Source organism: Pogona vitticeps, chromosome 3 (genome assembly GCF_051106095.1).
Source record: "Pogona vitticeps strain Pit_001003342236 chromosome 3, PviZW2.1, whole genome shotgun sequence".
Classification (NCBI taxonomy): Eukaryota; Metazoa; Chordata; class Lepidosauria; order Squamata; family Agamidae; genus Pogona; species Pogona vitticeps.
This window is the reverse complement of record NC_135785.1, coordinates 63320230-63346159: the sequence shown is the minus strand read 5'-3', so window position 1 is coordinate 63346159 and position 25930 is coordinate 63320230. Positions and strand designations below refer to the sequence as shown.

Here is a 25930-nt window from a genome sequence, read left to right as displayed (position 1 = left end):
TGGCGTGCTCTGGTCCATGGGGTCACGAAGAGTCGGACACGACTAAACGACTAAACACACACACACACTGTATCACACACCCATCTGTTCATAAACCAAAGTATGTAGGCAAAAACCTGGTTTTTCATCTCAATGTGGGTTTCTTGTGAATATTATCTTCTTGTAGTTGTCCTTGGAAGTAACCTATCATGCTGAGAAAACTCTTGAGATGCAGAAGTTATTCTGTCTACAGTGGAACAGCACTAATAGAAGTATCTTCACAAAGCATCATGTGCAGTAAGAACGGTGTTTGAAGATTTATTCCATTACAATAGAGTTGTGAAAACAGAGTCATGCTAAATGCTCTTTAAGTTCCCAATTTTATCACAGGTTTCTTTGATTTGACACATCCATTGCTTGATATTCTGGAACACAAAGCCAGTGAAATAATTTCTTCCCAAATCAGTTCTTACCTGCTTTTCCTTTCTGCCCTATGTACTTTTACTTCTTAGCCATAACTTAAAATATTAATTCTGATCTGGAGACAGCCGAGATGTTCAACATAGCAGTGAAAAATTGTTTCACCAGTGAACCTTGTGATTGACCGCTCACTCCCTTTTATGGGTTCAAAAATATAACCATTTTATGAAACATCACAGTTGCAATTCTGTATCACTGAAAATTAAAAAGTGGCGTCTAAACTTCATATGCAGTTCATTATGATAAACCTGTCACCAAATGGACACAGTGGTAGCCAATTAGGCTTTGCAGTGTTGTTTGTGTGTCAACTGGTCTCTAAGCAACAAGCTGCTTTTAAATGTTAACTGCAGAGTGCTCGTGTTGGTTCGAGGAGAGCTTTATAAATAATATGGACCACTAGAAAAACAAATAAGTGGCTTCTAGATCAATTTACGCCTGAACTCTCTTACTAGAAACAAGACCTGAGCGGGGCTGTTAATTATAGGAATTTTTGGAGAGCAATCATTCTTAAGATTACAATTATCTGAAAGTGACCTGATGACACGTGACAACATAGGTGGCTTGTGGCCGAAAACACAAACACCCAAAATTTGGGGGGCACGTTGCACGCACTGGTCAGTCCATGCACTGCCTGTGATCTTAATTTGAATATTGCCAGTAGTCCTGCATTTCTGAACTGCAACCTTTTCCAAAACAAGATTAAACCAATTAAATAACTAATTACAATTTGTCAGAGACAAATTTCTCTAGATCCTTTGGGGGTTTAAACGTGGAAAGATATTTATTCATCTGAATTCCGAACTGCTTCTGAAATTCCTAAACTGCTTCTGAAATTCCTAAACTAATGACTTAATCCCACCACTTCAGGATATACCATCTTGTTTATTTGTGGGAACTGTCTAGAAATAGAGATGCAGATTTCCAAGACACAGAAATGGCAGTTAATTTTTTCCCATTTGCTTCTCTTTATCAGTTTGCCAGATTAAGGAACTATGATAAGAACAGAGGGTTCTAAATATACTCTCTTGAAACATGAGTGATCCTAAGTGGAATTGTTGATGCAAAGCTTTACAAATGCTAAGATTGGATATATATTCAGTTTAATGTATCTTTATCTTAGAGATCCTTACAACAATAAGATAATTCAGTAAGATAAGTCCCATGTGGAAGGCAGCAGGCTGAGAGAATGGTTTGATGAAGGCCATCCAGTGAAATTGTGTCTATGTAAAGCAAGATCGTGGGTTTCTAGCTTACTCATCATAAATAAATATATTTATGTCTGCATTTTTCTTAGTAATGCAACCTGATACATATTTTCTGATTAAGTCCCAATTAAATGAATTAAATGTACTGCTGGGTAGACATGCCTAGGGTTATGTTATAAGTGAACAAAGGCTGTAGAGCCAGGAGCAAACTATCTCTACTAGATGTGGTAGGATGCTGTATCATACTATTTATTAATTGCACCTCTTCCTTTTATTCAAAGAATTATAGTGAAAATTAAAGTACACACAACTATAAATGTGAAATCTGAATAATGTTATGTCAATCAATTCACAATCATAGGTAAACCTCCAAGATTTCTATGGGGAAGGGAAAATATTCACTAAATCTGAAAATGATAAATAGATTATACAAAGAATCATCTGAAAGACATAGATCAGAATATTGCTACTTGCGCCTCTCTCTACAGATAACCAACAGAATACACCAGAGGGGTCTAATACATTCCTATTACATACAGTAGGACATGCGCTAATGTTTTAAAAAGGATAGTAAACTTATGAATACTATAGGAACAAATTCCAAAAACATAGGATGATAAATGAACTTTGAATACTGTATTTGATACAAGGAAAAATGTAAATAAATGTAATGACAAATAGGGCAAAAGATGGCCACGACATTATCAAGTCCAAGGCCTCTTTCAGAGAAGGCTTATAACCCTTCCTGGACCCTTGTCAAGGTTCTGACAAATGCCACTTGCAGACACTACACACATTATCTTTGGCACTGGCACCTCCAATGGCTCTTCTAAATGGGGATTAACGTCGGTGGGGGTGGCGGCAGTGGAGGAACTTGCTGACTGCGGTCTGAGTGCTTGGCCAAGGTCTTCAATGTCTCAGGACAATGTGGGCCCTTGCTATACCCTTAGAGACCCACAGCTCCACCAGGACCTCAGTCCAAGAGTGCTTCCTGAGGGCATAGTCAACCAGGTCCTCTGCCAGTTAGGCAGGCACTGGGTCTTCCCCAGCATCATCATCATTCCTGCTTTCCTGAATCCTCTGCCCTGATTTATCCACTCTAGATTTTCCTCTTCCACTAACTCCACCTCCTCTATAGCTCCCAGCTGCTCACATAGCCTAGCGCCGTCCAACTGGCTTGAATGCTGGCCTTTATCCTCTGCAGCTGATTGCCCCTGGGCAGGCCAACTGATCCCAGTGCTTGTCTGAGGTCTGGAAGTCTCTGTGTTTAGGAGGTGTTCCAGGGAGTGCTGGGCAAAAGCACATGGCCCACTACGGCTGTTAAGTCATGGTGACCCCACATAATAAAAATTGTTCTTTGATATATTAAGTATTATAGATCCAACAGACCACCACAGGCTGCCTCTACCTTATGTATAACTAGCAGATTCTTGTGCAATGCTATTGAAAAAACCTTACTCCCCAGCCTAGACTGTAAAAGACAAACAGAACATAGAACTAACAATACTGCTAAACCTTTTTTTTATTAGAGGTCTTTTCAAGTAATCCAATAATCCAGTTTGGGTATTAGGCTGAGATTAACATACACACAAAAATTATATACAGTGCATATGGGAGCCCAGTCCATTTCTGACAGTTTAAGCATGATTCTAAACGACTGGTGCTAGAGGCACAAGGCAATAATAGATTTACCACACACATACTCAACACACATACAGAAATGTCAAAAGGTAAAAATCAATATGGTCCCAAATAAATAATTAGATATGTGTGCACTGGTGGTCCGTAGACCCGATAGCTGAGACTAAGTAGCTGGATAAAAGAAATGATTTGTAAGACCTACACTGGCAGTTAAATGCATAATTCTGCAAAACTGGAAATCCAGGACAACTGCAAAGTCACCAAGTACATTCTAGACTTTTTGGCAATGGCAGATGTCACCCCTTAACCAGCAGTGCAGGGAGCCGGAGGAACGCTAGTCAGGCTAAGTGTAAGATTGGTGTGATGAGCAGGACGCTGCATAGTGACCCCACCTGCTGCATGGTGACCCATAAGTGGATGGGTCAGTTTGGGAAGGCGGAACTATCCACCTTGGTCTGGGATATTTGTATACAAATACGAACATCCCGTCTCTACTGTTGATGCTATATCTGACTTTAAGAGAAGAACATTTTTAAATGATCACTTAAATTTATGTGTATTTAAATTACAAGGAGAACTAACAACATGGAAGACAAACTCTGTAGATACAGAGGAAAGTGGGTTAGGCTATCAGGGTCTCAGGAGTACTAGCTGCAACATTTGTTGCAGACAACACAATGCAGAACATATCTGTGTACAAAACAAAATCACTTTGGCAAAAGGCATATTTGTCCAAGGATCCTAAAATTCTCAGCACCAAAGGTAAATGTGAAGCAGGGTGACAAAAACATTTAATTCAACCTATCACAGAAGAAAATGCATTTCAAACTTCCATTGCCAGACTCTTATTGGATATTGATGGTGGCATAAGTACAATAAAATCACAGCAATGAATTGCCACTAGTTAATGAGTCATCACTTGACATATGACTTGGTCTGTAACAAGGAAAACAAGGGCCGACTCAATAACTAGCAGTGATTTACTGATGCATGTTATGTCACTGTACCTATGTTGGTGTAATGGCCGAATTCTAGTCATTTTGTATGTGATTCTGTTAAGAGGAAACGAGAATATTCTATTGTGCATCAGGAGAAGCAAGTGGAAAAAAACCAAAAGGAGCACTAGGGGTAAACAAATCAATTATAGCAAAAACACAGTTCATGCTAATTACTGTGAGATGCAACCATGCTATTTTTTTATTTGCTGGCTTCCAAAGTATCACTTTAAATTTGAGCTTTCCCAGTAGTACATATGCTATTTTAAAAAGTAACAAAATCATAACATAGAGCTACTGTACTCGAGGATCCCAATGAGTACATTTTGATTCAGTTTATTCTGGATTACTGGAAAATCAGACAGATTAAAGCATTTCTCCACTATAGCACCAAAACTACAATTTAATTGTAAAGTCAATACATGGCAAAGTCAAGATACCTTGAAAGAGATTTGTGCTTACTTTTAAGAAATGTTAACATTACACAAGTAAACAAAAAGAAAGCCACTTCCTTCAAACTATTCCTTTAATAATCAATCATTATACATTATGCTTGCAAATTAAGTAGACAAATAGCAAACATCTAAGGAAAGAGGATATATCAATAAAAAAAATTGATTTGAAGTGACCACTGCATTTTTGAACACCTAAGTGGCTATTAATTGGTAATGTTTAAACAAAATGCTAAACCACAGTTCAACAACCTCCAAACTTTCCAACAACCTTACAAGACACTAAATATAAAGAACTAAGAGGATGAAATAATGTGTGACATTTTATGGGTTACAACTGCTGTTACAAATTATCTTCCGTATTTATTGCCGTTTATATAAAAGTAATATGTATACTTTTACTGATTAACTGATGGTAGCGAAACACTAGAGCCAAAGAAAAGTTATTTTATACTCTGTTATTGATTAATAACTTTTTAAAAACTAACATCAAAAAGTAAGATTACAATATTTAAAATTTTTATACTCAAGGCTACTATGCTGTATTAGTTTTTCTCAATGTATAAGATTTTAAAAGTTGTAAACATTTAAAAGGGTTCAGAACATATTGGGTCAATCTCACAAAGAGCTCAAACAGAAACATCTGCATTCAGAATTTTAAAAACTGTTATTTTTCAATACTCCAGTTCTACTGACCACAAAGGGAAACTTTTTTTCATCATGTCCAATGGCAATACAGAAGGTGCATTAACTTCCTGATTTGAAAAAAAAACAGTGGAACTGTTCTATGTAGAACAACAGCATTTTAAAAACTTAGTCACTGAAAGCAGACCAATTCCTACATATTAGCCAAGCTAGCATTAAAAAAAACAGCACAAAAAGTAAGGATCCTTACATTATTCGAAAAGACACAGGGTTCACTTGACACTAGTCTGTTGCACCGATGGGGACACAACACTCATCTCTCTTAGCTGATAAAACACTTGCTACATTAAAAAAAACACCCTTCAAAACAGCGAAGAAAATTCCATGTGTATTATTTGTCACATGCAGGAACTTACTTTAAAAGGCTACAAAACCTGAGCTGAATGATATAGGTCAGAAGGCTATTGAAAATTTCAAATTCCAGACAGTGCTGCAGAGAAAAATCTTATTTTTGGTATTCAAGTGACCTTTTAACTCTCAGCTATGCTAGCAAGTGATCTTGAAGAGGAAAGAAAAGTCGTATCACACCATATGGCTTCCTTTCAAACAAGAATATATGACAATTCACCAGCAGTACTTTAAATTCACTTAGCTTACACAGAAAGGTAAGTCACTTTGATACAAATCATGTGCAAATGTGTATGTGGTCTATTTCTTAAAATTTAATCTACACATTTAATATAAACCTTCTCTCAAAAAACTAATCAAACTGTATTTTAAAAACATTTTATTAGCTAAAAATCTTATCAAACTGTATTTTTTAAAAATGCATTTTTCAACTTAAACATTATTTCAGTTTTCCTCTAAAAAGGGTCTAGTCTTGGCAATTGGATCTACAGAGAATAGAATTACTGTGACCATTATATCAAATACATCATGGATTCCAGCAACTAGTAAGTTACTTGGAACAGGTTTAATGGCACTTGGAAGAACTTATGTATTATTAACAAATTGATGATAATGATGCCTAAGAACTTCAAGGCAAAATATTCATCTAAGCACTACTATCAAACTCAAATGCCATTTGTAAAACATTACACAGCTAATGGAAATATTTTTTTTTCAGACTAATATTACCCGGCAGAGATGCAAAGTGCTGTTAATGACCTTTTGGTTTTATCACAGTACTGCCAAACATTTCAACAAGAAATATTAATATCAAAACATAATAAACACTGGCCTAAATCTACTTAATTCTGAAATTTCACCATTATATGTGAATGGACATGTCAGTTAGAAAAAAATACAGAATATAGTCATAGTTAGGAAAAAAAATACAAAATGCCACTTGTTAGTAGTTTTCTACTTTATTAAGCAATAAGCCGTCTCAATTAATACAAGTAATTAAAACTGTTCTCTCGTAAATATAACGCATAAATATTAATTTTATAGAATAGTGTTTGCATAAAAAGCTTAATAAATTTTGGTATAATTACAGGAGACACATAGTATATTTCTTAAATACGTCATGTGAAGATGAGAAAATAATGTTTATCCCTGGGTCAAAAAAAAATCTTGCATCAATAATTTCTTCAAAAGGAAAATTACACTTAAGCAACAATTCTATACTCACTTATCTGAGAGTAAGAAAATCCTATAGTGCACACTTCTGAAAAAGACGTGTATGTATAAAATTGCAGCATTAGTTTTTGTTCACTCCCAAACAGAGAACATATGTTGTGACTGGTGAACTTTGTTCAAGGCTATCACACTACTTTTAAAGTGAACAGAATCCACCTCAATACTTATAAAGGCATAAAGGACAACAATGTTTTGAAAGTATTTCATGATTGAGCCTCTATCATTTTACTGTATCTGATCAAACATTCTTGAGATACTTTCCACAAACTTCCATTATTAACCCGAAACTGAAATACAATACCAAATTTGTTGTGCTCTGCTAGAAGACCAGAATCAACAAAAATGTAGGAACTCATAAAATGACAAACATCTCTTCTTCAGTGAAAAAATATATATTAGGCAGTAAAAATTGAGAGCGTAAATTATCTTCTTTTGGTTTGGTTTAGTTAAAACGCATGTAAAAGCTCAACTACAATTGTGCTACCTGGTTTGCCATTACTTATGTGGAAAGGCTGGTTGAATGAAACTCCTTTCATCATACAGGCACTATTTTCTTTGCTACAGTAATAGAGGCACACTTGAATTGACAGTACAACTTCAGTTGACAGACTGTTTACTGGTATCTGAAATGGGATTACAGGCTGTTTAGAAATGTCCTCAATTTCTCCAAATGTATTTTGTTCATGAAACAGCCACTCACTGCCTAGAAAAGAAAAGACATACCATCATCATTTTAGCATTTTATTATGTTAGCATGCCAAACCACAAACAGTGTTTTGGTAAATGAGATATACTGGCCTGGATTCAAAGATCTGTGAGATGAAAGAGAAAATGATTTAGTGCTGTTCCATGATCTCTTGGACAAGAGCTCATGGAAGACATCTTTCAGTGTAACACTATGAGACTGTGTATAAAGGGAATGTGCGGGATACAAGCGGAAGTGTATAAACATGGAAGAGAAACCTTCCAGATGTCACCAGACTGAAATTCTCATCATCTTTCATCATAAGTGTCCACCAACATCTTTTTCCTAAAAATTATATGATGATTGACAGAACTAGCACACCAAATTTAATACTCAAATGCAAAACTACCTAGATTTTTGGGTACATTCCCCCCCTTAGTTCCCTTCTTCTAAGTCCTAACCAGCTCTTTTGTAAGGGGGGGGGGACTTTCTGCTAATAGCAGAGAACTACTGGATCCCATCCTGTGTCTCCAATTTATCTGAATGATTAGAAGAAATATTTACATCCATATAGATTCAGATGACAAAATGGCAGCAATGATAATTAAATTTAATCACTCAGGTCTGATCAGAATCTGCCTCCAACCACTGGTCACTTTTAAGATCAGAGTTTAAATTTATGTAATTGCTAGGTTTAAATGCAAACATTCTGAAGTAATTAGGAGAACTCATATAGAATATATACATGAGTATAATGCTAATTCATGTATTTCTGAACACAATTTATATCTAGCAAAATAAATGTATCGTGGCAGTCATTGTTTGTAACAGAACTTTACAAAAGTCAGCAAATATTCACTGGAAACAGGAGCTGAGCCCTTTACCTTCTGACATGAGAAACCATGAACTAGGTGCTTCTTCAGTCATTTTGGTATTTGAAGGGAGGCTAAGTTTCAGTGTGAACTGAACTGCTTGACCGGGACTGACAGTAAGGGATGGTAACTGAAGCTTTGGAGATGATTTAGGCAGTTTTGGTATTTTTGTTGTACCACTATCGATAGCATCCATTGTGTCTTCAATTAGAAGAGGTAGCTATCAAAAGCACAGAAAGAAATATTTAGTTATTTCAGAACGTAAGTTCATATTATAATATTTGGGAAAGCAAGTAGCTGTGATCACCTTGATACTATTACAGTGGTGCCCCACTTGACAACGATAATCCATTCCAGGAAAATCGCTGTTAAGTGAAATTGTCGTCAAGTGAAAAAAAAAACCATTGGAATGCACTGAAAACTGGTCAATACCTAATCATCCAGCAAAGATTGCCCATAGAGAACCGCCAATCAGCTGTTTAAAAACGCTGTCTTCCGAAGCAAGGGTCTGGAAAGCAGACATTTTGAGAAGGGAGGGAAGCCATTTTGCAGAGGGAAGCCATTTTGCGGAACCGGAAAAAACATCATATTGCGAACAAACGGTTCACGAAGCAGGCTCCTAATCAACGTCAAGCGGAAAAAAACATTGGAACCATCGTTTTGCGATCGCAATAGCGATTGCGAAAAACTCATCGTTAAGCGATTTCAATGTCATGTGGGGTAAGCGTCAAGCGGGGCACCACTGTACTATATATACTGTAAATCACATCTTCTCAGTCTGAACACTATTTGCTGCACTGTCTTTTGGAATAACGCAGAAGGAAGCCAAAAGAGCACAATCTGACAGATTTCTGTTCAGAAAGAAGATCCACTGAGTTCAGTGGCATTTACTTTCAGGCAGATATGTGTAAGATTGCAATTTTAATCACGTTAGATTCCTTTTGCTTACACAATCTATAGTCAGCCTCCTACTGGATAGCAAAACTGCATTTTACAAAGTTAGTATACTTGAGAACATAAAAGTATTTTCTATTCACAGAAACACAGGATGTATATGAGAATGAAGATTTCCAGTCCTGCCTTTCTCAAACCTTCCTCTGTTGACAAAGAATTCAAGCCAAACACACAATCTCCCGTCAGGATTATCAGAATAGCTTGCTATGCACAGCACAGATGCATCTGCAGAGTTATGATTCCTAACACTACAGGCATTGCAAAGGTCTTGTGAATATAGGAGCTCCAAATTCAAAGGGAGTTTAACAGAAATCAGGCTCTTTGTTTATTTAGTGAACACTATAATTAGGTAATCATATTTTGTGGGGAAAAGTTCTAAAATAGCTGAATAACACATGGGTACAAAAACACAAATGCAGAACAACATATTTTAGATTCCGTAAGGCTAAGTATTTTATTCGGTCATTCACTCATTTAACAAAAGGGTAGATAAATATTACCGTACTTCTCTTGGCAGTTTTTTCTTAAGATGTGCATGCTTTAGTCTAAAGGGATACTCAGCTCCAACAGTTGTTAACTGCAGCTGCTTAGGAGAGAGATCTACTATTTGTTATAATGAAAATGTTTCTGATGTTATGCAACTATTAATTTTTAAAAAACCCATCACCTGCACTTGAACATAACATATTTCATTCTAGTCTTACCAACTGTGGATGTTCACACTGAATGGACTAGTGTACATATTCTTTGGCTTAGACTAGGTGTAATCTCTAGCTAGCTAAGGTTAAAAAAAAGAGCAGATGATTCCCTGTGGTTTAAAGGTAATGATGACACAGATAACAGTGTCTGGAAAAAGTGCTTCAGCTGCAATAGTTGGTTAAATCAGTAAAGACCATGTTGAGCAAAGCTTCTTATCTAATAAAACTTTTTAAAGTGACATGCAAAGTGCTTTATAGTATGTTAATACTTCTGCTTTAACAAGATCTCATAAGGTAGGATTCATTTTAAGATAAGAAGGACACACAGAACACATGGATCCTGTTGCTGTGTTCATGGATCTGTCCATTGCCTGAGAGGTTCTACTCTTCGAGAACTTAAGTAAGGAGATATTCCATACCTCTTTGTGCAAGTGCAAACCACATTTGTTTAAATTGGATAATCACTCAACTCTTATAACAGTAAACCAACCATCATAGAACATACTATCATCTACCTGCACTGCAACAGGATTCCGGCATGGTGTCCAACGACACTCATTAGACTCATAGAAGACTTAAATCACACCTCCTGCATCCACCTTTAATGACATCCTGAAAGCTAGGATTTTTGTATCTTGGCCTACACTAACTGTACTAGTGTCCTTTCCAGGCTCTTAAAACAGATGGAACATTTATTTTAAGCCTAACAGGATATCCTTAACACAAAAGCTGGCCTGTTTGCCAGATCATTACAAAACACTATGAGAATGTATTACCCTGTTTCATGCTATTTAGGTAACAGCTAAGGATATCTGATGAAATATGACCCTACTACAATAACTTATCCTGAGTAGAAAATGCTATTCACAGTGTTATACTAAGTTTTATAAAGGTACCTTACCTGAGAAACAATTTTGGTTTCTATGTCTAGCACTTTAATTTGATGATTGTTTGTATCTGCAACATAGAGCAAACGCCCTCCCTCTTCAACACACAGACCTCCTGGTTCATTAAAAGTTGAGGTGGTGAAGCTGGAGCCTATGACATTACTTGCTTCTCCTGTACCTGCCAAAGTAGCACAATTCTTCATTTTAGGGTCTACAAATTTAATCTGGAGGAGACAAAAAGAAAGATAATTCTGTGAATCATAAAACTGAATATTGCAGTTGTTTTTATTATACAATCTTACCATTAAGAGTGTTCAGAAGGAATAGTTGAGTTTGAGTTTATAGTTTAAGAATCACTAAAATGAGACAGAACATCTAAATTTTCAGTGCATCCAGCAAAAGGCCTGGTATGTGTAGATCCCCCAACATTAAATGGGGGAAACTCCCTGCTTCATGGAATGATAAGCACACTTGTGTCCCCCAATTAACTTGAATATTTTGAAATGCAAGCTGCTTTTTACAATTATTTGACTCCTAATTTCTTCATTCTGCAGTTCTCTGGCAGAATTATTATTGTAATTAACTGGTGATTATAGCAATATAGTTTTCCTGTCATTTGATTTGCCTTATTAATATTTGTAAACTACTCTGTGCTCCTTCCCTGGAAGAAAGGTGAAATATAAGATTATGACTAAAATAAAAGGATAGCACTCAAGAGCTAATCATATGCTTAATATTATTTACATTTACACTTTATATTGTATATATTTACACTGGCAGGATCAACAACCAGAATTAAGAGTTTGAAGTAATGAAATCAGGAGGAGACAGGGCCCAGGAAGGACAACAATGACGGAACTAAAAATAGATGTAAGGATGTGTCACTGGAGACAAAGGCCAAGATCATTCACACCATTGTATTCCAGGTTATTATGCATGGATGAGAAAGTTGGACAAGTGAAGAAAGCTGACAGGAAAAAATGGTTCATTTGAAATATTGTATTGAAGGAAAGCTTTGTGGATGCCTTGGACTAACAGAAAAACAAACAAGCAGGTTTTAGATCAGATCTTTCTCTGGAAGCAAAAATGATGAAACTGAAACTGTTATATCTGGGGCATATAATGAGAAGGTAAGGCTCACTGTACAAGACAATCATGTTTGGAAAAAATTATGACGCCAGGAAAAGACCAAATATACAATGTATAGACTCCATAAATTAAACCACAGCCCTGAGTTTACAACAGCTGTGAGTAGGATTGCTAACAAGACATTTTGGAGATCAACCCATTTATTGGATCGCTATAAGATCAAAGTGACTTGGCAGCACATAATGACAACAAAGGAATCAGTGGGTCTATAGGCAAATTCTGAAGGACCAGCAATCGTTCCCCCCACCCCATTCACTCTAGTCTTGCCTCCTCAATTTTAGACATCCAAATGGTAGATGGCATCCCCTAGAAGCTTCTGTGATTTCTGTGTAATTTGGGGGATTTCTCTGGCTTGTTTTCCACTAGAAAAGGCCTTTTTGATAACAGGAACTGATTTAGCCAATCATTTCCCATTTGTGTCGTTGTTTTAAAGACTTTTCTGGTTGAAAACAGCCATAGGAGTGTGGTTTGTATTATATTTTCAGATTGCTACCATTGTTCAGTGACAAACAGCTCTATTCTCAGTGCTTTGGTATGTAAACCCCTTTCCCCCTACTGTATAAATTAATGATAGCCATTAACTACAGTGGACCCTTGACTTACAGACGGCTTGACCTACAGACTTTTTGAGTTACAGACTCCTCTGGCCGCAAAATTTAGGTTTGACTTGCAGACTGAGATTTGACTTATAGACCAGAAAAAAAACCAAAATGGAACAAAAACGGCCTGTTACGGGATTAATCGGTTTCAATGCACTGTAGGTCAATGGAGACTTGACTTACAGACTTTTTGATTTGAGAACCGCCTTCCAATACGGATTAAGTTCTCAAGTCAAGACCCCACTGTACTATGAATAAGGTAAGCATTTGGGTACTGATATGATTGAGAAAATGTCTCTCACAAAGAGGATTATCATGTATTTCTAGCACCTTTCCCCATAATAAATGATATCTTACAAATGAACAATAAATACATTTTACTGACAGAAAATAAATAAGGAAACATTGAGAAAAACACTGAGAAGAGTTGTCTAAACAGTCCATCTTTCAGTGACATAAATGATTGTTAAAGAAAAGAAGAAAGTCATTTTCTTGAATATTTTAGATAGAGTTATAAATTTCAAGTGGCTGACTAAATTTCTGCAGGGAAAGAAATAGTGAAAGGATTGGCGTGTTGTTTCATAAAAACACTTCTATACTTAGAAATAGGTGTCTATTTGTGTCACAATGAATACAGAGATACCTGCTGTATCTTAATGGATAATTCTACTGGTTATTTATGTTTTGTAATCTATTTGTGTGTATTTGTTCTAAAGTACAATGGTGTAAATTATCCCATGTCATGCCTCAGTGAGATGACTGTTGCACAATGAGCAATACAAGTTATGACTCATTAACTGGTAGCAATTTGCCAGTGCAATTTATGTGACCACACTTATATCAGCATAAGTAACCAAGAGGATTCTGATCAACAAGTCATATAGAGCAGTGGTTCTTAACCTTTGTTACTCAGATGCTTTTGAACTGCAACTCCCAGAAACCCCAGTCAGCACAGTTGGTGGTGAAGGCTTCTGGGAGTTGCAGTCCAAAACTCCTGAGTAACCCAAGGTTAAGAACCAGTGATATAGAGTTTCAATTACTCTACAAGCTATATATAATCGTCCCATTTTTAAAAATTCATTTTCAATAGGATTAGGGATAGGGGGCTGGGGGAGTGGACATGGGTAGGGGGAGGGTAAAATTACAGAGAGCAAGAGGGTACTTTTACATCCACTTATACAATTATACTAGAATACAAAGATAACAAAAAAGAACAACTTAACAGGTTTTACCAGAATTACTATAGTAACTAATATCTCCATTCCCTAATTGGACCTTCAAATGCTTCTTTTATCTATAAGTTCTCTATAACTGTCCCATATTCAAACTGATTCCCATTTATGGAAATGGCTGGTACATAGCCATTAAAGTAGGTATTACATAAATCAGAAAGACTTAGGGAAGGATTAATGCATGCTTAGGGCACATAAAAAAGAAAATGATCCACTAACTATTGTCATTTTACCACTTTGTCCCCATTTCTACAGTGATACCTCGACTTACAAACGTCCGTACTTACAACCATTTCGGGTTACAAGCAACTCTGGCTGCAAAACTTTGCTTCTACTTGCGACCAGAGCTTCCACTTATGAACATAAAAAGGCAGGGAAAAAGGCAGGAAATTCAAATTTCTAACTGTAGGTGGTGATGAGGCTGCTACTTTGTAGCTCTTTCACCCCAGCAGTTAGAGAGTGTGCAAGTGTGCATAGGAGGAGGCTTGGGACTGCCTCCTTCTGCTTCTGAGAGAGTATGTGTGTGTGTTTGCAGGGATGCTTTGGGCTGCCTTGTAAGGTAAGGTGCTGTTTTCTGCTTTTTATAAACTGTTCTGAGTATTTTTGCAGTGTGGTTTTGATATGGAGGGGTTACGTTTCTGTGCTGTGATGGGTCTTGGGGGGTTTGTTTTTTGGTTTTTTCTCCCTATTTCCGATGGGTCTTGTGGGGTTTTGTTGCTTTTTGGAGTGTTTTCCCCATTTCTGATAGGTCTTGGGGGCTTTGTTTTTGGGGATTCCCCCCATTTCTGATGGGTCTTGGAGGGTTTGGCTGCTTTTTGGTTTTTTCCCCATTTCCGGTGGGTGTTGGGGGCTTTGTTTTTTGGCTCCCCCATTTCCGATGGGTCTTGGGGGGTTTATTTGTTTTTTGGCTTTCCCCCTCCATTTTCGATGGGTCTTGGGGTTTGGTTGCTTTTTGGGTCCCCCCTCAATTTCTGATGGGTCCTGCATGCTTCCCTTGCTTTTTCCTTTGTTTTCTTTGCATTTCTGACATGCCCCCTTTGTTTTCTGTGCATTTCCAATGGGTCTTGCATGCTTGATTGCTTTTCTCCCCCCCCCCTTCGGCCAGAAGGGATTACTCACGTTTCCAATGAGTCTTGCAGTGAATTTTTTTGTAATTTTTTTCTTCGGACAGAATGGATTGATTGCATTTCAATGCATTCGTATGGGAAATTGTGCTTCAACTTACAACCATTTTGAGTTACATCCATCTTCTGGAATGGATTATGGTCGTAAGTCGAGGCACCACTGTACTATGTTTAAATGTGATACATCAAACCTCAGAGCATCTAGGCTGGGGTAGCTTGTGTAGCACCATGTAGTCAGTCTCCCTGTGTCACATGTAGAAATTTAATCTTAGTAACTTTACTGTAATCACATACATAATGAAAGCTATCTTTCACAAACCATGTATAAAAGTAACAAACAAATGTGACAATGTACAAAAGAGGGGTTATTTATTTCTTAACCCCCTCAAACATAATTAAACATGACTGAACATTTAAACTCTTACATTGTAGTAGCAGTAATAAAACACTAAGCCTAAATAGGTTGAAATAATGCAACATAGAAACTCACTTTATGGTTATAGGAATCTGCAACATAAAGGATGTTTCGTTTCTTGTCCCAGGCTACTCCTAAAGGATGCTGCAGTTTTGCGTTTATGCCAGATCCATCAACATCACCAAAAGCAAATAAATTCTTTTTTTCCCAAAAGAAAAAATAATAATTAAAGCATTGTACAATGATTTCAGCTGCAACCATATATCCACTTACCAGGGAGTAAGGCCCACTGAATAGGAAGTGTTTTAAGCAGGTATTATGGGATTGCACTATATATCCACTAAAATTATTGTGATTCAGCACAATGTGGCTGCACCTCTAGCTCAATTACTAAAATCACAATTAAATAGGATCAAATATAGCAGTTCCATCACTGAACAATCAACATGAATCCACATTGCATATAGAACAACTGTTGCCAATACGTACATGAATATTTGGTAATCCCAAATCAATCAATACTCATTTAGAGCTGGGTTTTAGCACCTGACTGTGAAGCCACAGACTGGGAATTCTAATCCACTGTGCCTTCTAGGATAGGGGCCAGCCAAAATCATTCAAGACGTGTGGCCGATGGAGTTATTTGCCATACTATCTATGCAACCTTGGACAAGCCGTACAGTCCCCGAATGCTACCACAAGGAGGGACTGGTAAAACATTTCTGAATATTGGTATTACAAAACTGGAAATGACTTGATGGCACATTGTTGAAGTTACCTCTTCCCCCTAACTAGGGAAACACTTTTCATATCCACTTCATATCAATAATTAAACATATAGGTTTGTTTATGTGGGGAAACTGTGGGAATACTGTTCCATGTACCATGTATCTACCAGTGTTTGAAAACTGGGGCATCAGGAATATCTTCCAATGCTTGAAAGCTGGGGCATCAGGAAATGTTCCAATTTAGCCATAAATCCTAAATGCCATGTGAAAGTTCTTTCACCTGCATGAAAAAGGTAAAGCAGTACTGCAAGGATTTTTGGGAAGGGAGGCAGCCATGATAGTTCCAAGGATGTTTATCCTATACTCCTTTCTAGCACCCAAATAGAATTAGCATCGTAAACCTGTTTCCAATCACAAGAGATGATGGTTCTTCATCCCTCCCTTATTTCTGCATGCCTTCCTGATTAAAAATGATCAAAATTACTTAAAAATAAAAGTGATGGAAAGCCTAATGATAGGAATAAGTATACAGTGGTGCCTCGCTTAGTGATGTTAATTCATTCCGCAAAAATCGCTGCGGAACGAAAACATCGCTATGCGATATTAAAAAGCCCATAGAAACGCATTGAAACCCCTTCAATGCGTTCCTATGGGCTTAAAACTCACAGCTGAGCGAAGATCCTCCATAGCGCTGCCATTTTCGATGCCTCTAAAACAAGGAATCCGTCCCAAAAAACAGTGGGTGGCCATTTTGTTTACCCGCTGACCATTTTGAAACCGCCAATCAGCTATGCGAAAATGGGGAGCAAAAATACCCCATAGGGAACATCGCAAAGCGATCACAAAAAGTCCATCGCAAAGCGATTTCATTGCTAAACGGAGCGATTGCTATGCGAGGCAGCACTGTAGTATTTATTTATTTGATTAGTCATTTCGACCATATGAAAAAGCATACAAATCACACAGATCCAAAGTAAACAGCTAAAAAGAGATAAAATACACTTCAATAGCAAAACATAAAACAAGAGGGGACCCCTATTTGATCAATGTAGTGAGATCTTACGCCCATTGCCTTAGATATGAATTTTGCTGTATTGCAGACAACTTTCATATTGGCACTTTGAAGAAAATATGAATGTCTAGAGTTCACATTCCAGTGGGCTGTTTTCCCCAACACGACGGATAGTTTTGCCTAGCAGTGGAATATAGCTCAAAATCAAATAAAATATGTGTAATATCTTCACTAGCAGAGGCACCACAGATACACATTCTTTCATGGTAAGGCAATTGAAGGAAGCGATCATGTTTGGTCATGGAGTCCAGCAGTTTGAATCTGAGTCTGGTAAAAGCCTTTCTAAGAGATTGAGACAGGTTTATTTCTAAATATTTCTTCGCTTGAAAAACAATTTCTAAGAACAAGGACTTGTTCTTAGAAAGCAGTTCTATATCCATTTGAGCACTAATATCCCGGACTCTCTGTCTGAATTGTTCTTTTTCCTGAGGGCTTTTTGAAAATAAATATTGAGTGGAGAATCCATATGGATCAATTAGTTTGGTAATTTGACAAACCCAAGAATTAGTCAAAGCCAAACCCATCTGTTCTATTAAGCAGAGCTTGGGAAGTCTATATGAACCCATTCTCTGAACTCTCATCCAATAGGTGATAACCTTAGTCACTGAGTAACTATAGAGAGAGTGAGAACCTGTTTCTGACCTAACTGCACACGTGACAGTATTTTTATCAGTCCCTCAGATACTTCTCACAAAATGAGTCTGAACTTGTTCCAAAGGGGTAACTTTACTTAGACACCATAATTCTGCCCTGTAGGTCAGCACTGGAATAATTTTGGCCATGAATACTTTCATTATTGGGAGTAAAGCACCAGGATAATTGTAATTAAATAACTTGTATAGCTGTTTCGTACTCAATTCAGCCTTTATGATAGTGATTTACCCATGACCCTGTATAGTTGAAAACTACTCCTAAGTAATTAAAGGTTCAGTGTTCAGTGGGGTTGCCATTTATTTGCCAATTACGTGTCCTATTTCGCTTGCTGAAAAAGCGAGGTTACTTACCTGTAACCGTAGTTCTTCAAGTGGTCCTCTGTGAATCCACACAAATGGGTTAGACTGCACCTGCACAGGACTCCTCGGAATCTTCTAGAGCTTAAAATCATGTCATTAGTAGGACGTTTCCGCATGGTGCGCATGCTCCGCCTGCCTGTAATACCTCAGTTCCAAAATGTCTGCTGCTGTCAAGGCTCTAATTGTAATCAAGCTTAAGACACCAAGTGGTGGACAGCGGGAAGGATGGGCAGGATGTGTGGATTCACAAGGACCACTCAAAGAACTATGGTCACAGGTAAGCAACCTCTGTTTCTTCTTCGTGGCCTCTGTGAATGCATACAAATGGGTGACTAGAAAGGAAGGAGGGCTGTCACGCCAACATTGAAGTCAGCACAGCCCTTCCAAAACTTGCTTCCTTTTTGCCCCTGACGTCCAGATGGTAATGCATCACAAAGGTCGATGGTGTAGACCATATGGCTGCTTAACAAATGTCAGGGACTTCAATGCCACGTGACCAGGCAGTCGAAGTAGCCATAGCTGTCATAGAGTGTGCCTGCAACGCCTCTGGTGGCACCTTGCCAGCCAGTTCATAGGCCAAGGTGATAGCAGAAACGATCCACTTGGAAACAGTGTGTGGAGAGACCGGATCGCCTTTTCATGGGCCATGGAAGCAGACAAATAGTTTATAAGAAGTATGGAAGTCCTTAGTTCTGGAAATGTAAAAAGCCAAGGCACGTGAAACATCCCAGAAATGGAGCATGTGTTCAACATCAGAAGAAGGATTAGGAAACAATGTTGGGAGAATCAGAGGTTGATTAACATAGAAACTCAAAATCACTTTAGGGAGAAAAGACACATCAGGATATAAGACAACTTTGTCCAGGTGAAATTGTATATAAGGGGCATCAGCCCGAAGGGCAGCCAACTTGCTGGCTCTCCGTGCAGAAGTAATAGCTATGAGAAACAAAGTCTTAATTGAGAGAAGTTTAAGATGAGCAGAAGCCACAGGCTCAAACTGTGGGAGAGCAAGAGCCCGTAAAACGACATGGAGAGACCACTGAGGGAGTGGAGGTCGGACACTTGGGCGAATGTTACTCAAACCCCTCAGGAACCTCTTTAAAGTCGGGTGTGAAAATAAGCAGGAAGCTTCTGAACCTACAGGCTGATAAGAAACAACAGGAGAAATATAAAGTCGTGGGCCAGACCTTGATCAAACAGATAATGGAGTAAAGTGAGAAGTGTATCCAACGAAACCCGAACAGCCAGAAGACCTCTGGAATCAGTACATTTGGTCAGAACAGACCATTTATGAGTGAGTATAGCAATTTTGTAGAAGGTTTTCTAGCACTGTCCAATACTTCTTTTATGCTGGGAGAATCCTCCACATCGTCAGATGAAGTGACTGCAGGTCAGGATGACAGATATTGCTTCCGTCCTGAGTTAGGAGGAATGGTTGGAATGGTAGCCTCAAAAACTCGGAGGCGATGGTTCTGAGGGTGGTGAACCACAGTTGACGAGGCCACCATGGAGCTACCAAGATGGCACTGGCTCGTAACTGACGAATCCTGACGACTGTTCATTGAATGAGCAGAGTGGGAGGGAAAAGATAAAGGAGGACATTATCCCAACTCATCATGAAGCCATCGCCCAAAGAGTCCGTGCCTCTCCCTGCTCGAGAACAATACCTGCTGCACTTCGAATTGGCCTGGGTGGCAAACATGTCCATGGCTGGCGTTCCTCACCAATCGCAGATATGGGAGAATACTGAGTTGTCAAGAACCCACTTGTGAGTCTGAGTGGTAAGATGACTCAGACAATTGGCCACATTGTTGTCCTCTGTAGAGACATGGATGGTGACTGGAAAAAATCTGGTGATCGTAGCACCATTCCCAAAGGTGGATTGCTAAATACAGAAGAGACAAGGAGTGTGCCACCGTTTGTTAATGTAATACAGAGTGGTCATGTTGTCCATGGCCACCTGTACTCCGCAACTAACTACGAGAGGAAAGAAAGCACAGAAAGCCTTGATAAACGCCAACATCTCTAGATAGTTGGTGTGCAATGACTTCTGCGTGCTGGGCCAAAGTGCAAGGATCTCATGAGTGCCACAGTGCGCGCCCCAGCCTCGAGGTCGGGGTCATCCCCATGATATCGATGTCGATCACCCCTTCGATTGACCTCTACATACAAAGGCTCTTCATAATCCGAGAACACCCGATGTTGAGACAAATAAGGAAGAACTATAACCTCCCAATGCTGAGGATCCTGTCGTGCTGGAGAGATGTGTCGACATTTAGCCAGCCGTTTACCAGGATGAGACTGCTGTGGCGACACCTCTGAGTTCGACAGTTGAATTAGTGTCGCCTGCCGAATTGACATAGGACTCAAATGGGCCGAGGTCAGGCTGGGTATTGCATCAGCCTCAGAATGAGTGGGAGATAGGCTCTGTATCGATATTGAAGCCTGAGCCTGTGGTGGAGGTGCAGAATCACCCGCTTCAGAAAGAGTCTGGTAACTCTCTGGATGATTCCTCGAGTATTGGTGATGGAAGAGAAACTCGAACTGGAGGGAGCTCCCACGGATGAGTAGATTTAGCAGATTGTTTAGGCTTCTTCTGCTTAACCACCTCTTTCTTTTTTTTTAGGATCCTTTACCGTGGGTGATTTCAGTATCGAGCTTGATATTGATGCTGAAGACTTTTTCTGTTTAGGCGCTTTCAAAGAAGTCAACGAAGCAGCAGGCTCGGAACAAGGAGTAGGAGGAGCAGGAGTCAAGGTAGCCTCCAAGTCTGCTGGGCTTGAGGGTGTTAAAGTCTTCTCCCACAAGTATAAATGGAGACGCTGTAAGCACAGCTTAAGGGGAGGCTTAGTTAACTTCTTATACTAAGGACAAGAGTGGATCTGATGCCTCTCCACTAAACAAAATAAGCAGCAGTTGTGGCCGTCCATGAAGGGGAACTTATTAGCACACGATGTACAGCACTTAAAGGGAAAATAGATTAGAAGCAGAAAATCACGATAAAATCTGTAAACCAAATCAGAAATGGTAATCAGTCCAAAGGTCAGTAATCCAGAAATCACAAAAAGGTAGTTAATCCAAATCCGACAATCATAATTGTAAACAAAGCCAGTCCACAAAATACTCCAGAAGCCCAAATGGTAGTCAGGAAGCCAGACCAAAATCAAAAAACTGTGAAATAAGTAACAATTCAAAACAGCTCTAGACATCACGAAAGAGTCCGATCTCATCGGCGACAAGAAGGAACTGAGGTATTACGGGCGGGTGCAGCATGTGCACCACAGGGAAATGTTCTACTAATCACATGTTTTTAAGCTCTAGAGGTTTCCGAGAAGTCCTGCGCAGGTGCAGTCTAACCTATTTGTGTGCATTCACAGAGGCCACAAATAAGAACCAACACTTTGGATTTGGCTTTATTGATGTTTAGAAAATTGTTAGGGCAATAGTTGTTAAGTTTTTGTACCAGTTTTCTGAGACTTATTTGTGAGTGTGCCATCAACACCATGTCATCAGCATATAGAAGGATATTCAGATATTTTTCATGTATTTTAAGCATGTGAGAATTGCTGTCAAACAGATATCCTGGCAAATTGTTAACATAGAGATTGAAAAGCATAGGGGCCAGAATACAACCCTAACACTTATGGGTAGGTATTTTCTTGCTAAGTGAACCATTTGCACCTATATGGACTTTAAGATGCATATCTGAGTAGAGAATCTTGATCAGAGTTACGAGCCTGAGTTCAATACCTAGGGTGGTCAGTTTTTTCCATAGTATCTCTCTATTTATGGAGTCAAAGGCCGCACTGAGGTCAACAAAAGCAGTACACAATTTCTTGCCATTAGATAATTGTTTAGTTATAAGATGATATAAGACAAAACACTTATCTATTGTGGATCTCTCAGGCCTGAAGCCTGCTTGTTCTTCCACTAGCAGATTTCTCTCAAAAATCCAATCTTCTATTTTGCTCAGCAAATCTTTAGCATACATTTTAGCCACAATTCGAGTAAGACTTATCGGCCTATAGTTATTTGGATTGTCTTTGTCTCTTTTCTTATGCAAAGGGACAATAATAGCAACTGCCCATCTGGCTGGAATACAGCCTGTATTGTTTATGTAAATAAACAACCCTGCTAAAAGAAGTGCCCACCAGCCACTATGAGATTTAAAGAGTTCAGGGGGTAGGAAATCTATTCCAGATGCTTTATTTGGCTGATTCTGATTCAATCTCCATAGCCATAACAGGTGGCCAAAAGGGAAGCCCATTTAAGGATACTGTATGCTGGAAAGGTTTATGGATACACTCCTGCTTAGATACAGAAAATAATTTTTTATAGAAGTCCTCCCAGACTGGAGCAGGGATAGGGGCATCCTGTTGAAATATGCATTTCTTCAGAAGTCCAGATACAATATTCCAGACAAAAACTGAATTTGTTCCCTTTGCTGAAGACTCCAAATCCGCCCATATTTTGGCATTGTAAAACACTTTTTTTTTTGGAGTAATTAGCTTATATTCACGTCTAATAATTAACATTTCAGCTTGTTTAATTGGGGAAGAATGTCCTAGGGTCTGATGCATAGCTGCTCTCAAATGTTTTCTTTTATATAAACACTCTGAATCAAACCAGTATGACCTTTGTAGCTTAGGGTTTTTAGTATGTAAGTTAGCTATTAAAAACAGTTCTTTTAGGGCATGGCATAATTCAGTATAAAGAGTCAGAGTTGTATCTGTATTTTGAGACCTGGATGAAATTGCAAAATTCCAAAGCTGGAATTCCTGAGCCTGTTCTGAATTTTAAAAGTTGGCTAAGGCCTTAGTATCCACCTTGGCCCAATTAAGCTTTTTATTCTGCTTCACTTCAACATTTGATGTGAACATTTTATCATATGATGTGTATGCTCTGGTATCAGTTCTACCTGGAAAGTGGACTGTAATAGGTTGGTGATCACTGTCCTCTCTTACCAGAACTTTGATATCAGAAAATAAATCAATCCTGTCAAAACACATAGTCTATTACACTACTAAATTAGGAATAAGCATATTGTTATACCACCATAGACCATGAGTTTATCAGTTAGTACATTAACACATTCAGCCACTTTTCCTAATTTTAAACTGGATGGAGAAAAAAAATCCTCATTTTCTGACTCTTCACAGTAGCTTTGAAAGAAACTGCACAAACATCATGGGTACGTGATTTTGTTAACATCTATAGGCCCACGAGAGAGGAAGCTAAGATTTTTTTTAATAATCAGGAAAACTGAACCAGCACTTTAGAGTGAGGGCCTGTTTAGACTGGCCATTTTGGATGTGGGGTGGACTGGGCTACAAAGGGTTTCTTGAAGTCAGACGGAGGAGCAATGTGCCATCTGTTGTGTTTCTCCCAAAGAGCAAACAACCCCTTGTAGCCTGATCAGCTATCAATTAAGTGCTTCCATTGATCATCTGCAAAGGACCAGGGGAAGTGAATTTTTTTTTTACATTACTCCTATCTCCCTCTGTGAAAGTCATTCCATTTTCTCCCTTCCTTCTTGCTTCCCTTCATCCATTTTTCTCCCACTTTCTCTCTCTCCCTTGGCAGTAGGAAACCTAAGCTGCTGGAATCTGCTATCTCCTGCTAAACAGGTTGCCAGTGTGGATGCCCTCTGAGTGACTAAGATTTATATGAACAATTACTATATTAACTGGGAAATATATCTAGTCAATAAATAAAATGCATCAATGGTGTGCAAAATATGGTTCTATCCCATATCCCTATCAGAATGTCTAATTATGTCTGATGCAAAAAAAGCATTTTACCATTGGATCTCTCTCTCCTCCCACAAGGTGCTTCACAGCTCCATCTTTCAGAGATATTGTTCGCACAGTACTGCTCTCGCTGTCTGCTACAAAAAGACAGTTCCATGGCTCTTCAGCAGCAACAGACAGACCGGAAGGCTGGGCAAAACCTGCTTTATGGGGATATGCATTGTTTCGATTCTCCTCATTTCCACTCCCAGCAAACCGAAGGCAGGTTCCTTTCTTTAAGTCACTAAGGGGAAAAGGAGGTATTTCCATGGGTCCTACCTAATTATCTGAACCTATATACAGTTTTTTCATACAATCATATTATATAACTTGAAAAGGACTCTTCTTTTTTACTTTTTCCTTAATTGAGGAATAATCCAAATTCTATCCCCGAAGACCAACTTCAGGAAAAACACAAGCAGGTTTTGTCCTCTCTTTTCTTCAACCCTGCTTTTCAAATTATAAGAAGCAAAACAACACTAAGAACTATGCTTCCTGTGATGGAAGCAGATATGATTCACATGCTGATTAATGGCCAGCTTTGATTTCTTCCTCAGAAATGAAAACACAGAAATGTATAGGAGGAAGTGATGCTTAATAGGATTTAATATGCTACTTATCAGCTATTAACCTTGACTAGGGCAGATCAAACATTCTGGCTTACCTCCCTTTTGGCAGTTTTCCACATTCCAGCATGAGTGCCCAGATTTGATGTATACCTGCCATAGCAATCCACAAAATGTCATCATCATGTGTGCCTGAAACTACAAAGAACATTAAAATCAGCAAAAATGACAATAGGTTTTTAGAATACCACATCTTTCAGCAACACCACTCTTTGCAATTAGAAATACTGCAGCAAGCACCACTCTGAGTGGTTACTATTGCTAAATATACACAACACTGTTTTTTTTTTAAAAATGGATTAAGATATAAACTGTTACTGTAACTGCACATCTAAACATGAAATGCTGCAAATGTTTCTTTCTTTCCTGTCTTACTCATGTAGTGACAGAGCACTATTCTGGGCAATACAAGAAATAATAACCCACCCAGCAAACACAAACACCCAATTAAGAAAACCAGATGGGGAAAAACCTCTAGACGCAATGGTAGACAAAATTCAAATTAAAAACATACAGGTCTGCAAAAATATGAAAAGAGGAAATGTAACGGACAGGCCAGGAACCACACCTGTCCATCACAATGGAACACTGATTTTGCAACCAATGGTTGAGCAGGAGGGAATATAAGAAGAGAATGGAAGACAGTTAAGAATCAGTTAGAGTTAAGACCAGGATTGTGTTAGAGTTAGGGATTTTAGTTAGAGATGAGTTAAAGAGTTAGAGTTAGGATGTCAGTTAACCAGGAGTTAGAGAAAGAGCTAGATAGTGAAAGTTAGAAGTGATAATAGTAACAAGTAAATACACAAGTTGTTTAAATGGTAAATAAGTAAACAAAAGAAGACATTTCAATGATTGTGATTCTGAGTAAATAAATAAAGAACATCTGTAACTTTAATAAAAACTTTCAATTGTTGGTAGCCAGTGTTTGAGTGAAATAATTTACATTGTGGGTAAAAGAAATTCACTGGTGGCAGCGAAAAAGTGTGAACATTAAATGTCATGCCCAAAAAGGAACCTGGATGTGTAGAAGAACAAACAGGGGAACTGTG

General features: G+C 38.4%; 1 protein-coding gene across 2 annotated transcripts in view; it reads right to left on the bottom strand.

The window, feature by feature from the left end:
* Positions 1-4808: 4808 nt before the first annotated feature.
* NHLRC2 (NHL repeat containing 2) overlaps positions 4809-25930 on the bottom strand; it is a 56208-nt gene continuing 35086 nt past the window's right edge. Inside the window, exons 6-11 of one of the 2 annotated variants that reach the window (XM_020779912.3) lie at positions 24920-25019; positions 24268-24499; positions 15729-15851; positions 11149-11358; positions 8608-8815; positions 4809-7741 (exon numbers count right to left, since the gene is read on the bottom strand). In XM_020779912.3, coding sequence (XP_020635571.3) covers positions 7485-7741; positions 8608-8815; positions 11149-11358; positions 15729-15851; positions 24268-24499; positions 24920-25019 — 1130 coding nt within the window. In that variant the 3' untranslated portion in view covers positions 4809-7484. The remainder of the gene's footprint in view (positions 7742-8607; positions 8816-11148; positions 11359-15728; positions 15852-24267; positions 24500-24919; positions 25020-25930) is intronic. The other variant, XM_078389565.1, reaches the window with a different exon arrangement.